Source organism: Lagenorhynchus albirostris, chromosome 19, assembly GCF_949774975.1.
Source record: "Lagenorhynchus albirostris chromosome 19, mLagAlb1.1, whole genome shotgun sequence".
Taxonomy (NCBI): domain Eukaryota; kingdom Metazoa; phylum Chordata; class Mammalia; order Artiodactyla; family Delphinidae; genus Lagenorhynchus; species Lagenorhynchus albirostris.
In genome coordinates this window covers 30,150,800-30,167,947 of record NC_083113.1, presented here as the reverse complement: position 1 = coordinate 30,167,947, position 17,148 = coordinate 30,150,800, and the positions used below count along the sequence as shown (strand labels likewise).

At 39.8% G+C, this 17,148-nt stretch overlaps 1 protein-coding gene across 3 annotated transcripts in view; it reads right to left on the bottom strand.

Moving 5' to 3' along the window:
- FTO (FTO alpha-ketoglutarate dependent dioxygenase) overlaps window positions 1–17,142 on the bottom strand; it is a 373,271-nt gene extending 356,129 nt beyond the window's left edge. For all 3 annotated transcript variants that reach the window (XM_060130666.1, XM_060130667.1, XM_060130665.1), the window contains exon 1: window positions 17,053–17,142. In XM_060130666.1, the coding sequence (XP_059986649.1) occupies window positions 17,053–17,097 (45 nt within the window). In that variant the 5' untranslated portion in view covers window positions 17,098–17,142. The remainder of the gene's footprint in view (window positions 1–17,052) is intronic.
- Between the last annotated feature and the right edge of the window lie 6 nt (window positions 17,143–17,148).

The following is a 17,148-nucleotide window of genomic DNA, read 5'->3' as shown; positions in this document are numbered from 1 at the left end:
TGTTGTGTTCAAGACTTTACATGTACTACAGTACAAAGATAAATACAATGTAGTCTGTAAAACTAAGGAGAGGAGAAAGAGATTAACAAAAAATCAGTACCACAGTGAATAAGTGCTACAAAAACATGCATAAATTGCTATAGAAACACAGAAAATTATTTTTAAGATTCTGAAGTGCTTTCCATATTAAAAAAGAATGAAAATAAATGAACTAAATATTCCTCTCAAGAATTTAGTAAAATAAAAACAAAAAGTTTGAGAAAAGCATAAGGAAGGAAACACGAAAGAGGCAGATAAATAAATTAGCATAAACAAATTCAAGAGCTAGTTTTAAAACAGACAAATATAATCAATTTTTGAAGAGAATATATGTGTACAGAAAGTTATAATTAAAAAGGAGATATAAAATGAATATGGAATTTTTAAACTATGAAACTATGCTCAACTCTATCTTAGTAAACCAGAGAATGTTATGTTGAATACCATGCCAATAAATTTGAAACCTCAATTTCTGAGAAAACATAATGACCAAAATTTACTCAAAAAGAAAACTAAATAGGCCATTAACTAGAAAAGATATTCAAACAGTTATCCAAAAATTATCTTCCCCAACATCACATGATGAGTTTTACAAGTTAATTTAGTTCAAACTTCCAGGGACAAATAATGCTGGTGTTCTGTGAATGGCTCTAGAGCACAGCAGGAAAATGGTGCAATTCATTTTATGACACAGGCTTAACTATGCATCAAAACTTAACAAAACAAACCACAAAAAGGAATATTTCTCAATATTTTTACCCATTTTACCTCCCTCTACGTTAGCCAAAAGAGCTTTATTAAGTTTCACTAACTCTAGTATGAATAATGACCTTAACATGTATATTAAATATGCCTCACTGAAGATTCTGATATTCCCCCTAGGGGTACCACCTTCCAGCTTCCTTGGTAATCACTGCTACAGACCCATCTTACTTTCCTAATTGAAATACAAAAAGGTTGAATTCAGTAGTATGCTAAAAGGCCAATATAATGTGACCAAGTAGGATTTATCACAAGGAACCAATATTGGAAACAATATTAAGAGATTATATCTTATCCATAGAAGAAGTAAAGACATTACCATCTAAATAGATGTCAAAAAATTATTCAATAAAAATTCAACCTCAGTCCTTAGGGGGAAAAAAAAATAAACTAAAAATCAAAGATTATTGCCAACAACTATCATTATACTTAATACTAGAATCCCAAAGCATCACTATTAAAGGCATGACTATCTGCTATAGCCACTAGAGGTTCCAGACAACGTAATAACACAAGAGAAAAAAAGGAGAGGAGAGTATAATTACTGAAAGGGGGGAGACCAAGTTATATTTGCAAATGATTAAATTATCTACCTACTATACATCTAGAAAACCCAAGAAAATCAACCAAAAAAAAAATGTTAGAATGTTAAGGATGCATTCTATATTGTGGCCAATTATAAAAATAGCATACAAGAAAAGCTTTCTCAAGTACTACTTAGAAAATATAATTTAAAAATATCCCATTTGCAATAGTAACCAAAAATAGTACTCCAATATGTAAAATACCCAGGAGTAAACCCAGAAGGTAATAAATAGTACCTACTTGAATAAAATTACAAAACTTTCTGAGGATCATAAAAGAAAGCCTAAATACATGTAAAGACAGATAACACTGTTAAATAAGAAAATTTATTTACCATAAGTATTTCAGTTCTTTCCAAATTACACTCTAAATTTAATGCAATAACAATTAAAATACCGAAGGGTTGGTGGAATATACAGGAGACCTTGAAAAAGTGATTTTTAACTTTCTCTGTAAAAAAATTTTAAGTTGCCTTCTCAGTGCAAGAGTCAAGGAACTTCCAAAGCAAAGAATAATCATGGGGGCCTTGTACTGTCAGATACTGAAAGGTATCATAAAACTCTGGTAATTAAAATGGTGTGTCAGAATAACGGACAAAACAAAGGAAACAGAATAAAAAGCAGATCTGAGTATTTTGGCATTCAATCTAGTCAATAAATGCAGTGGGGATAACTGGTTAATCATTTAGGAGGAATTAGACATCTCTCCCATATCATACACCAACTAAATTCTAGATGCATTACAAGAATTATACAAAAAAAAAAAATGTAAAATTATTAGAAGGACGTATAAGCGACCGTTAATCTGAATAACAAAAATACGAAAGTAAAAGGCAGGCAATAAACAAACAAGGAAAAATATTTCCAGCACATGATTAACAAATGATAATATCCCTAATCTATAAAGTGTTCTTACAAATCAATAAGAAAAGACATACATTAGCAAAATGAATGAAGGCTATATAAATAAACAAATCACAAAAGAACTATATCTGGCCAATAATCACAACAGGAGTAAATTCAACCATACAGTACTTAGTAATTAAGAAAATACAAAATAGTTCTACAATGAGCTCCTACTCATCTCTCCCCAATTGGCAAAGATTTTTATCTTATGACAGTTCTCAGTGTTGGAGAGGATGTACCAAATATGCATTCTCATGCACTGCTTGTTAGAGTGGAAACCGGCATCACCCCTCTGGGTGGCAATCTGACAATATAAGCCAAAAATCTTTACAAATGTTAACTCGACAATTCACCTTCCTTTAATTTACCCTACAGAAAATACCAGAGATTTGCGCAGAGATTTATGTGCAAGAATGGTCACTGAAGGATAATTTATAATAGCAGGAAGAAAATCCATATGATGAAATACTATAATTGTAATGACATGGAAAAATATTCACAATATACCGGATACTGGTAAGTGAAAAAGACCAGAATACAAAATATATACATTATGATTCCAATTTTTGTTTAAAATATCTCTTGTATAAATATGTATCATAAATATATTTTAGATAAAATTAGGATCATACTGCACATATTGTATGTATGACAGGCATAATAATAATATTATAACAAATATACCAATACAGTAAGTTACACAGTGGTTATCTCTAAAGGATTATAGGAGACTTTTTTTTTCCCTGCTTGGTATTTTTCCATATTTTTAAATTTTTCTAAAATAACAAATTATGTAATCAGGAAAAAATAGTATTCTAAATAAAAAATGCTTCACCATCTTATATGCCACACATATTGTGGTCATACATTTACAAAGTTGCCTTTCATAAGCCACATGTGGAAAATAATTTCATTACCTACAGTCACATTCACGGTAATAATAGCTAATGCTTATATACATAGCACTTATATATGCCCATCACTATTCTAAATGCTTTACATATATTAAACCATTTAATGCTCACAACTATTATTATCCCCATTTTACAGATGAAGATTGAGGCTCAAGAAGATTAAGTGACTTACCCAAGATTGCTCAGCTAATAAGGAAAGCTAGGGGAAAAACAAGGCAGGCTGGCCAAAATCCATGCTCTTAACCAGGACAGGTTACTGTCTCTCTTGATCAACTATACTCTAAAGCAACAAGACTGACTTATAATATAATGCCAGAACATAAGCAACCAAATAAGCACTATCCCCTTTAAAGTCGTCTCCACGGGAAACTCTATACATATCCAAAGATGCGGTCACTGAGCATAACATTTTTGGAAAGCCTTCTTTTGACTGTCCCCAGAGGGCAGTAAACAAGTCTCCTGAAAGATGAGATTTCTTTCAAACAGCTGGGAATCATTCAGATGCAAGTCTTAAAGTGTGATTAAACTGTTTAATTCTGCTTTTGGTAACACAGCAAGAAAAATCGATTAGCTGATTTTGCTATTGTGCCCATAACTCATATCTGCTCCCAGGAACTACATTCACAAGTGGATTTTAACATTTACAATACTACATTATTGTAATTATTTGTTCACGTGCCTATCTTCCAACTGAGCTAAGGTCCTCAATGGCAAAGACTGTCTCTTTTTCATCCTTGAATCTCCAGCCCCTAACACAATTCCTGGCAAAGAAAGTCCTCATTAAGAATTTCTGAGGGCTTCCCTAGTGGTGCAGTGGTTGAGAGTCCACCTGCCGACGCAGGGACACAGGTTCGTGCCCCGGTCCGGGAAGATCTCACATGCCGCAGAGCGGCTGGGCCCCGTGAGCCATGGCCGCTGAGCCTGCGCGTCCGGAGCCTGTGCTCCACAACGGGAAAGGCCACGACAGTGAGAGGCCCACGTACCGCAAAAAAAAAGAATTTCTGAATGAACTCTATGAAGAATGCCACACAAATGCTTTGAGCAATGACAATATATTCGAGAAAATAAAAATACTGCCAAGAGGGCATCAGTCTGTGTACAAATAAATATATATGTACATGAAGACTATAATGAATAAAAAAATGAAAGTTTTAAGGAGTAACTCCTAAAATTCTGAATATCAAGGAAGACAGAACTCAGTTTTAACAGGTCTTCTTATAATAAAATAATATCTAGCTATAGCCATGTCTCACAAAACACAATGGGGGGGGTGGAGTAGCTATGCCTCATTGTCTAAAAGGCAATCTACTGAACTAAGGAGGCAGAAATAACCATAAACTTTCTCAGATAAAGATGCAAAAACACATCTGCTACACAGCAGACACCAGGATGCATCCTGCCTATGGGTTCAATCGACAAAGCACAACCTGGTGCCTGAAGTGTAAATCAAAGAAGCTTCCATCCCTGCTACTTATTGACATTTTGCTACCTGCAAATTTCTAATGTGTGCAAGATGGGCTTATTTTTATTTACAGCACAAACCACAGACCGAATGTAAAACAAGATGCTTAATAAATCCAGAAGAACGTAAAACACCAGCATAACTCAGACAGCAAGACAGACACTCACTCCTTAATTAAGTGGGTGATGTTCTGTTTAAAACAAAAAGACAACCCTGGGCTAGAGCTAAGATTAAGCACTCGGTGTTGCGGGGGAAACGCCAACCATTTCCAGGGCAGAGGCTTTAAATCATGAAAAATAAACCATCTGATAGTCTGTATTCAATAGTAAGTAGGCAGTCGGGACACAGACTGATTTGGATTAACACATTTTCAGTTATAACGAGTAATTTTACAGAGGATTAGTATCTTGATGGGCTGATCAATACGAGGCACCGCTGCTATTACAGATGAAAAGAAAATTGCCGCTCTGGTAATAAAGTGTGCGTGTCTTCGTTCCCCTTCATTTGCTGAGTCCATTACTGTAATGGTTCCAGCATTAACAGCTGGGGCAATTTAAGCAGCAGGGGTCTGATAAATTTAAAAGCTGGGCACTCTGGCTGCCCATCCTTTCCTTTCCGGGCTGCACATGCAACTCCTCTGCCTGGCTGATTCCAACGCCAGGATCAGGTTTTATGAGAACAATGACTACGATTTCCCAATTATTTGTATCATTTATAGTGTTCCCAGCCAATCATGTGACTGAAACAAAAATTGCTCGCAGCATATTGGCTGCTGAGTCGGCAAAAAATGGCACGCTATTTACCTAAATAACAAGATTGACATGACAACAGGCTGGAGCCCACGGAAACTGTAATGTCTGCATTCATTTGCCTGGTGCTATTTTCAAGCAAAAAAAAAAAGAAGAAGAAAAAAGAAAAAGAAAAGCAGAACATTCGTGCTGACAGAAAAAAATATATCATCAGCAAAATTTTCCATCTCTGTTTTCAAAAAATGGCAAACTGGGAAACAGTGAGATAAAGGACTGCTGTACATGGAAAGAGAAAATCCATATTAATGCAGCCTTGAGACTTTAATCATGCCCAATTCAGCAGAGTGAGTTAAGGCTGCCACATCAGCCCATTTTATATTATTACTGGAGATATGCTGGCCCTTGAGGCTCAGCCTTGAATGATCCAGTCGCTAAATGAAGGTGACAAAGGGCAGACTTAGGGCTAATGCAGAAATCAGAGCTCTGAATTTTCTGATCACAAACAGTTATGAAAACACTCACGCACTGGCAACAAAATCTCCTCCTCAGACCGGATGCAACATAATTTGGCCCTTCAAACTGAGTTTTCTATGTGGTTTCTACCAGATGTAAAGGTCTCAACCTAGACCCTTATCCACAGAGCGGTTCTTTAACATAAAGGAAGGCACGTCACTTCACAGGCAGGTCCTTTCCCAAACTACAGGGCAAATACATGATGGGCATGGCAACAGGACAGATGCTTGTAGCATAAACAAAAATACAAGCCTATATAGGCTTTCAAACCTATGCTCAAGGTTCAGCTTTCAAACACGTGCTGGTCTTGCAGAGAAACACAATGCCAAGGGCAAATGTTTGGAGACAAGTTCCTAGCAATGTACATCTTAATCTCCTGAACATGTCCTGACCCAACCCAACAGTCCCCCAGATTCTTCCCAGCTTACACTAGAAAATCAGCTAGCGAGACAATTTTGTAAGATAATCCAAAATCAGTTTGTAACCAAAGGTTAATAAGTGAATGAGGTTAGCAGAACTCTAAATTCATCTGCTCCAAACTGTGCCTTTTTTTTGAGGCTCCAAAAGTACCATCTCAACTATAAAGTTCTTTTCTTCGAGACGTTAGAAAGTCACACTTTAAAAATAACTTTAAGGGCTTCCCTGGTGGCGCAGTTGTTGAGAGTCCGCCTGCCGATGCAGGGGTTCGTGCCCTGGTCCGGGAAGATCCCACATGCCGCAGAGTGGCTGGGCCCGTGAGCCATGGCTGCTGAGCCTGTGCGTCCGGAGCCTGTGCTCCGCAGCGGGAGAGGCCACAGCGGTGAGAGGCCCGTGTACCGCAAAAAAAAAAAAAAAAAAAAAACTTTAATCAAGAAATCTACCATAATAAACTAACCACAACAAAATACACTAAACCTGGAAGGTAAGCTAGCATTTAAAATTTGAAAGAGAATACTAGAAAACAACTGTTGAGAGTTGCATGTGCTGAAGAGTCTTGTTTCTCAAAATGAATACCTATGTTTACGGTATGTTAAGTAATTTTGAAGTTCGTAAGTATTTAACCATTTTCCCTTATTTCTTTCAGGTTCTGGTTCCCTCTCTCACTGGTAGAAAGCCTAACAACCAATAACAGGCAATGCTCTTGGGAATCCATTCATTCATTTGATAAATATTTATGGAATACTTACTATGTGCCTGGCACCATGTTAAGTACAAGGGATAGAATAGTGATAACAAAACTAAAAAGACACGGTCTCTAACTTTCTTTTAACTTTTCTTGACGCTTGCAGTCTAAGTGCCAGAACCGGTATTGCTAAACTCAGCCATAATAACTCCAATCAGCAGCCAAGGAGCCAGTATGATAATTACTAAGGGTCACATGTAACATGCATCAGACTGCTGAGGCTCTCGACCATTCACTCTTCATTCAAAAGATACTTATGGGCTTCCCTGGTGGCGCAGTGGTTGAGAGTCTGCCTGCCGATGCAGAGAACGCGGGTTCGTGCCCCGGTCCGGGAAGACCCCACATGCCGCGGAGCGGCTGCGCCCGTGAGCCATGGCCGCTGAGTCTGCGCGTCCGGAGCCTGTGCTCCGCAATGGGAGAGGCCACAACAGTGAGAGGCCCGCGTACCGCAAAACAACAAAAAAAGATACTTATACATTTCCTTTATGTGCAAGACCCTCTACCAGGTACACTGGAAAGATCGAAGGATGAATCAGACACCAATGCACTGTCTTCAAAGAAGTTAATGATTGTTGAAAGTGTATTAAGACTTTTTTTCCAATGACAAGATTTAGTTTTCAAAACCAACACTAAGATTAAGAATGTTAAAAAACAGACCTGTATACACCTGAAACCATCACAACCTTGTAAATCAATTATAGTTGAATTAAAAAAAAAAGAAAAGAAAGAAAAAGACCTGGAAATAATAGACAGTAATAAGAACTCATTGTGACTCAATGATTTAACTACTCAAGGAAGGTATTTAAAGTGGTTTCAAAACTATGAGCAAATAAAACTAACCTTTCTTCTACCTAGAGAAGGCAATCAAAACTATTAAATGATGATTAAAGGCTGACCCATACTCTGGAAGAAAGATCAAGCAAAAGATAAAGATGGATTTGGGGGAAAAAACACAGAGTAGAATTTGTCAGGCGAAGTTTCAATTTTTTAAGTTCCTTGGTCATTGGTCCACCACCAAAAATGTCCTACATTTAGTTTCCTAAATTACCATCAGATAAACTGGTGAAATAATCCAGCATGGCCCATGAGGAAGGTAGGGGCCAAAAGAACCTTCTCAGAACTTCACTAAAGTGCCAAACTGCAAAAATAAAACAAATTGAGGTTAAAAAAAGAAAAAACCCAGGGCTTCCCTGGTGGCGCAGTGGTTGAGGGTCCGCCTGCCGATGCAGGGGACACGGGTTCATGCCCCGGTCCGGGAGGATCTCACATGCCGCGGAGCAGCTGGGCCCGTGAGCCATGGCCGCTGAGCCTGCGCGAACGGAGCCTGTGCTCCGCAACGGGAGGGGCCACAGCGGTGAGAGGCCCGCGTACCGCAAAGAAAAAAAAAAAAAAACCCAGTGGGTACATACATAAATAACAAACTTCCTTTTATTAAGTTATTATATTTATAACTCATTATACCTTATAACTTAAGGTTTACCTTGTTAAATGATATTAAGACAATTATCACCAAAAATGGAAGACTTTTTAAAGGATTTTTATTTGAAACAGCAGGCTTATCTATTCTGGCTATATTCCTTCACTAATAAAAATACACATTTTTTTTACCATTTTAATCACTTTATTATTAATTAAACAGATCAAGGGGTCATGTCATCAACATGACTTGTTGCCACTGATGATGTTGACCTTGATCACCTGGCTGAGGTAGTGACTGCCAGGTTTTCTCCACTGCAAAGTTAAAATGTACATTTCTCAAACAAAATTATTATGCTCCCATTAAGTATATAACCCTCTCAGTAATAAATTTAAACTGTTTCTATTCTCAATAATTTAAAAAATGATGATCTCACCCAAGCCAGCATAAGAACCTTTGACACTAGCTTGGAATTCAACATCCACATCTTTTCATTCCAGAACTAAAGAACAGTTCTAATATTTCTGAACAACCTCTAAAGGAGTCCTGGGCCTCTTGTACGGAAATATCCTTAAAGAGATCTTAGGAAGGAATTCCATGACCCCTAGACCACGTTAAATAGATATTCCTGAAGAAGGAATTCCATGACCCCCATACCACAGTAGATCCTCCCTGCTACCATGTCCCATTCCCATGGTAAAACGCACCACTCTACTGCTGGTACTTGCTTAATTATCTATCTTCCATGGTAAGGCAGCCAGTCCCATGGGACCAAATCTGCTATATTTACCCATATGTCCCCAGTGCTGAGTACCCTACTTGGCACTTTTAACCGGGCTCCTCAACTGAACCAAGGAACACAGAAAATAGTTTGACTTATGTTCTCAATTATTCCAAGGGTGGTACATCACTAGTACCATTTGGGACGAATGGGTAAGAAGTTAGTGTGACCCCAGTAGAGAAAACCTGCCCGATTAGACACTCATATACTATAAGTTCACAGAATGAATGGCCTGAATATAGGCTAAATATCTACTGGGATTAGACAGGTGGTAATGATGATGACAATGAGATGACGGTGATAACAACACCACAGTGTTCTAGGTGCTTTACCTATATCTCAGTTCACCCTCATCAAAATCATAAATACCACCACAGTTTTACAGATGAGGAAACAGAGGTATAGAGAAGTTAAGTTGCTTAAGTCAAATGACGGAGCAGGATTCTATTCCGGGATCTGCCTCTAAAGCCTCACACTCTAAACCACTCTACTGTGACTAAATGGGCAATGCTGGAGTGTGGCACAATGGAAAGTACATTCTCATCTAAAGAGGCAGCCACTGTTCAGCTCTGGTTAATGAAATGCATGCCTAGTGTTGCCAGATAGTCTAGTTTTTCAAGAAAGCCAGCCATCCAGACTTTTATGTGTAATCTCTCAACTTTTAAACATTGGAAAATAATTTGGAAACTTTCAAACACAGTTCATTTGGGCCAAATAAAACACCTTCATAGGCAGGATGAATGTGTAAGTTGTAAATCTGTGCTCTCTAGTGGCCCCTATGTTTCCTTAAAAATATACATGCCAAAAATGCATACTCTGAATCTAATCATAAGGAAATATCAGACAACTAAGAATACAGAGGAACTTCCCTGGCCATCCAGTGGTTAAGACTCTGCGCTTCCACTACAGGGGGCTCGGGTTCAATCCCTCGTCGGGGAACTAAGATCCCCGTATGCAGCATGGCAAGGCAAAAAAAAAAAAAAAAGAATACTGGGAAATTATACAAAACAAAATAGCCTGTACTCATCACAAAGGTCAGTGCCTTACTCATCACAAATGTCAATGTCATAAAAGACTAAGAAAGGATGAGGAACCAATTTAAAGGAGATTAAAGGAGACCAGATTGAAGGAGATTAAAACAGACCAGAGACATGACAATTAAAGGTAACGTATGACCCTGGATTGAAACCTGGACCAGAAAAAAAAAAAAAGCTATAAAAGATATTATTAGGACAATTAGCAAAATTTAAATATGGATTTTGGATTAAATAAGAGTATTTTATCAATGTTAACTTTTTCTGAAATTGACAACTGGCTATGTTTATATATGAGAGCATCCTTGTTCTTAGGAAATACATGCTGAAGTATTTAGGGGTAAAGAGGATTGATGTCTCCAATTTACTCTGTAATAGTTCATAAAAAAATAATAATAGTTCATGTATTTATATGAGAGAGAGAGAGCTATAAAGCAAATGTAGCAAGATGTAAGCAAGTTCTGAATCTGGGTGATAGGTTTGTGAGGGCTCTTTGTTCTACTCTTACAGCTCTTCTATAAATTTTAAATCATTTCAAAATAATAAATTATATCATCTAAAAAAAAATGGGGGCAGCCTTATGTCAGCAAAGGGTTCTTTGGGCAACCCTCCATCAAAGCCATACCTACTCTGTCCCTGGCACAATGGCCAAACCTAATCATACTAGATTCTCACAGCAACTCACAGAAGCAGCTATTCTTGACTCCATTTTCTGGCTGGAGAAACTGAGGCACAGGGTGCCAACTCTCTGTCCAACAGCAAAAAAAATTTTAGAGGCCATGGTTCTAACTCAGCCTATCAAATACTAATCTGGACTATTCCACAACATGCCTTGTAAAAAAATTCATTTTAAAAATGCATGAAGGGCTTCCCTGGTGGCACAGTGGTTGAGAGTCCACCTGCCGATGCAGGGGACACAGGTTCGTGCCCCGGTCCAGGAATATCCCACATGCTGCGGAGCGGCTAGGCCCGTGAGCCATGGCCGCTGAGCCTGCGCGTCCAGAGCCTGTGCTCCGCAGCGGGAGAGGCCACAACAGTGAGAGGCCCGCGTACCACACACACACACAAAAAAAGCATGAATATACTTTGGTACCCTCTTATGTTTTAACACAAATTAAATAAACGTTATCATAAAAAGCTAACTATTTAATCCAACCTTTTTATTCACCCTCCAGACTTGGAAACTGTATAAAAGTCTATGACATAAGCAATCACAAGAAGAAAATATATTCTAACTTATTTCAAAGAGAAAAGGAAAACCAAAAGCAATTACCCATTATAGGGGTAAGAAGTTTAATTTAAAAAGCAAACAGGAGGGGCTTCCCTGGTGGCGCAGTGGTTGAGAGTCCGCCTGCCAATGCAGGGGACACGGGTTCGTGTCCCGGTCCGGGAGGATCTCACATGCCGCGGAGCGGCTGGGCCCGTGAGCCATGGCCGCTGAGCCTGCGCATCCGGAGCCTGTGCTCCGCAACGGGAGAGGCCACAACAGTGAGAAGCCTGCGTACCACAAAAAAAAAAAAAAAAAAGCAAACAGGAGGAGCTTCACTGGTGGCACAGTGGTTAAGAACCCGCCTGCCAATGCAGGGGACACAGGTTTGATCCCTGGTCCGGGAAGATCCCACATGCCGTGGAGCAACTAAGCCCGTGCACCACAACTACTGAGCCCACATGCTGCAACTACTGAAGTCCGCACATCTAGAGCCCATGCTCCGCAACAAGAGAAGCCACCGCAATGAGAAGCCTGCACACCACAACAAAGAGTAGCCCCTGCTCGCCTGCTCGCCACAACTAGAGAAAGCCTGCGCGCGCGCGTGGCAACAAAGACCCAACGCAGCCAAAAAGAAAAAAGCAAACAAATCTTTGTGACCTTAGGATAGGTAAAGACTTCATCGATATGACACAAAAAGCATGAATCATAAAAAGAAATATCGATAAATTGGACCTTTATCAAAATTAAACACTCCTGCTCGTAAAGACTATTAAGTAAACTAAATGAGTGAGAGATAATATTCACCATACATATTGCTGACAAAGGACCTATATCCAGAAAATATAAAGAACTCACAACACTTAATATTAACACAAATAATCCAACCAAAAAAAAAAAAAGCGCAAAAGATCTGAACAGACACCTCACTAAAGAAGACATATACCTGATAAACCAACACACGAGAAGCAGCTCTGCATCATTAGACATCAGAGAAATGAAAAGCAAAACCACTATGAGACACCACTTCACACCCACTTTCAAAAAGATAGTGATAACAAGTGATGAGGATGTTAAGAAATTGGAACCCTCAAACATGAATATCAAATGGTGCGTCCACATTGTAAAACAATGTCTTAGTCCATCCAGGCTGCTGTAACAAAATACCATAGACTAGGTAGCTTATAAACAGCAGAAATTTTCTGCTCACATCTGGAGGCTGGAAGTCCAAGATCTGGGTGCCAGCACGGCTGGGTGCTGGTGAAGACGCTCTTCTGGTTATAGAACTCCCAACTTAATGTTGTACCCTCACATGGCAGAAGGGGCAAGGGACGTCTCTCAGGCCTCTTTTATAAGGACACTAATTCCATTCCTAACCACCTCCAAAAGGCCCTACCTCCTAATACCATCACCTGGGGGGTCAGAATTTCAACAAGAAAATTTGTGGGGGACACAAGCATTCAGACCGTAACAAACAGTACAGCAGTTTTTTTTTAAATGTTAAGCACAGATTTACCACATGACCCAGCAATTCCATTCCTAGATATCTACCAAAGAGAAATGAAAACATTTGTACATATAAAAAGTAGAACACAAACGTTCATAGCAGCATTATTCATAATAGTCAAATAGTGGAAACAACCCAACTATCCATTAACTGGTGAATGGATTAAACAAAATGTGGTACATTCATACACTGGAATAGTACATTTTTTTTTTTTTTTTTTTTGCAGTAGGCGGGCCTCTTACTGTTGTGGCCTCTCCCGTTGCGGAGCACAGGCTCCGGATGCGCAGGCTCAGCGGCCATGGCTCACAGGCCCAGCCGCTCCGCGGCATGTGGGGTCTTCCCGGACCGGGGCACGAACCCACGTCCTCTGCATCGGCAGGCAGACTCTCAACCATTGCACCACCAGGGAAGCCCGGAATAGTACATTTTTCAGTAATAAAAAGGAACAAAGTACTGATACTACCACATGGAAAAAAGCTTTTCAAAGAGATACTCACCCTCATTAGTCATCACTGAAATGCAAATTAAAACCACAATGAGATACCACCACACTCCCACTAGAAGGGCTAAAATTTAAAAGACAAAGACGGACAATACCAAGTACTGGTGAGGCTATGGAGCAACCAGAACTCTCACAGACAGCTGACGGAAATGTAAAATGGTGTAGTGGGTTTGAATAGCATCCCCCCAAAAGATATGGCCAAGTCTTAACCACCGGTGCCTGTCAATGTGATCTTATTTGGAAAAAGGGTCTTTGCAGATGTAATTAAGTTAAGGACCTTGAGGATAATGAAATTAAGATCACCTTGGATTTAGGGTAGGTCCTCAGTGCAATGACTGGTGTCCTTATAAGAGAAAAGAGACAGAGATTTAAGACACAGAAACTCAGAGAAGGTAGCCATGGAAGACTAGAGCAGAGATTGAAGTTACACAGCCCAAGCCAAGGAATGCCTAGAGTCACCAGAAGCTGGAAGAGACCAGGAAGGATTCTCCCCTAGAGCCTTCAGAGGGCCCCATCGACACCTTGATTTCAGACATATCTCTAGAACAGTGAGAGAAAACATTTTTGTTGTCTTAAGACACCAAGTTTGTGGGAACCTGTGCCAGCTGCCCTGGGAAACTAATACAAATGGGAGAATCACTTTGAAAAATTGTTTAGCGGTTTCTTATATGGTTAAACACAGAACTACCATAGCATGCACCAAGTGGACTCCTGGGTATTCATCCAAAAGAAATGAAAATGCAGACTTATACATGAATGGTCATAGCCGCTTTCTTCATAATAGCCCCAAACCAGAAACAATCCAAATGTTCGGCAACTCGTGAATGAATAAACAAATGTGACAGAGCCACACAGTAGACAATTAATCAGCAATATAAAGGAATGAGATACTGATACACGCAACAACAGGAATCAATCTCAAAAATCATTATGCTGATTGAAAGCAGACAGACCCAAGAATACATACAGTATACTTCCACCTATATGAAGTCCTGGAAAATACAAACTTCATCTACAGTGAGAGAAAACCTATCAGTGCTTGCTTGGGAGCCAAGGTGAGGGAAGAGACTGACTGCAAACCAGCAAGAAGAAACTATTAGAAGGGATTAAAATGTTCTCTGTATCAACTGTGGTGGTGGTTCCACAGGTGTTTTTATCCATCAAAACTCATCAAATTGTACACTAAACGGATGCACATTACGGTACGTAAATAACACCTCCTTTAGAAAAAGAGAAGATAATTCATGAGTAAATGAACATTTTATCGTTTTATATTTAAGATTTAAAACTTAATTTCCTATACTTTGCTCCAACCAGTAATATTTCATAAATAAATTTTAAATAAAGATCAAAGAAATTTTTTAAGTAAACAGGCAAACAACTTGCTGTATCATTTCAACATGTTTTACAAGCAGAAAATGGAAAAAAAGGTTTGGAGTCAGAAAACCTCATTTCACAGAGCAACCAAGTGGCCTTGGGCAAGTTATAACTTCTACAAGCCTGCATTTCAACATCCATCAAGTGTGAATGACATTAACAACTACCTCACAGGCAACAGTTAGGGTTTCAATAGAATAAAAGCTCCCTTGTGCAGGGATTCTATCTTAGCCAAAATCAGAATCCCTGTGTCTGGCAAATAATAGGTGCTAAATAAGTCTTTACAGAAGAAATGAATAACTTTCATTGTAAACCCAAAAGGTAAGAAAGACATTACACACGATACCACTGTGTGACATCTGTTTCTTGGAACTGCTGAAGACTAATGTACCCATCTTTATATACTGCCTTTATCACATACAGACTCAGGCATGGAAACTTCAGGTCTCTGGTGAAACTTTGCTATAGCTCGGGTCATAATAGAGCACATTTTATATCTTAACTCCATAGAGGTATTGCCCTAAGACAAAGTGAGTTCACTTGTAGGACTCTAAATTCTATGAGAGCACAAACAGTGTCTATTTCATTTACCAATGGTTCTCACATCCAATAATTGCCTGATACAGAGTGAGCAACAAATTGCACGTATAAAGGCCCTGTAATCAGATAAAGCACAGGACAGAGGGACTTCTAAGAAGGCCAAAGTGGCTGATGGGCAGAGAGCAGGGAGGGTGTCATGTCTACTGAGGCTGTGGATGATGCAAGTAGGGTCTACAGAAAACCATGACAGATTCTTTTTTTTTTTTTTTTTTTGGTCACACTGCGAGGCTTGCCGGATCTTAATTCCCAACCAGGGATTGAACCCAGGCCACCGCAGTGAAAGTGCCTACTCCTAACCACTGGACTGTCATGGAATTCCATGAAATATTTTTAAACAGGTGGTTGGCAGAGAATGTAGGAAGGAAAGGGCCATGATTAGATTTGCTTTTTTTTTTTTTTTTTTTTGCAGTACCCGGGCCTCTCACTGTTGTGGCCTCTCCCGTTGCAGAGCACAGGCTCCAGACCCGCAGGCTCAGCGGCCATGGCTCACGGGCCCAGCCGCTCCGTGGCATGTGGGATCTTCCCGGACCGGGGCACGAACCCGTGTCCCCTGCATCGGCAGGCGGACTCTCAACCACTGCGCCACCAGGGAAGCCCTAGATTTGCATTTTGAAAAGCTCACACACCACAGTGTAGAGAAGAGTCTTGTGTGGAAGAAGGAACAGAAGGGGAGCAAGGAGTGTTTGGGTGTAGAGTGAATATAGACCAATAAGAAGACTACTGGAACGGTCCATTGAAGAGGTAATGGTAGCTTGGTCCAAGGTGGTGAAGATGGAAACAAGTGACCCGATTACCAATATATTTAGACAAATCAATAGGACTTGAGTTGCGGAATGAGGGAAACACTCAATTCTTCTGAGCCTCAAGTCTTCATCTGTAAAACAGGGCTCTTGATACTCCACCTGTATAATATCTAACTTGCAATCTGTTGTGATAAGAATATGAAATAAATATTATGAAAACGCAGAGCCTGACACGTAATAAATGCTAAAAACAGAAAAATTCTATTACTATTTTTATTGTAATCTCATGGAAGAGCAAATGCTACAGGGTGAACCCCAAAAGTAGAAAATGGGATTGTAGTTAAAGATCTATATCCACTGTGCCGAAGACACAACATAGACAACTGTTCCAAATACACACATCTGACCGCACAGATTATTTCACCTAAACCGATGTCAGTCCGCAGAAATCATTACCGAAAAAGAAAGCACAACTGATATGATCACAGGCACCTGAGAGTACGGTAAACTGAGGCACCTGGGTAGCTACAAATTTAACCAAGGAATGAGGTGCAGAAGCAGGACAAGGAAATGGTGTCTTGATTCTCATGTGAGCTGGTCCAACAGGACCAGGCCTGCATCCCGAGCAGCACGAATTTAGAGCCCCGAAGTCTCTGGCTCCCTTGCTGACAAGGCCTTGTCATCCCTTGGCTTAAGACCATGGATCCGCTTGCCTTTCAACCAGGCCCTTCCGGTTCCCAGCCCCCAGCTACAAGTGCCCGAAAGATCCCAGACTCCGGAGAGCCCGACATACCTTAGCTTCGCGCTCTCGTTCCTCGGCTGTCGGGGTCCGCTTCATGCTGCCGATACAGCAGCCTTCGCCACTGCTAGTCGCGTAGCTTCCTCGCCC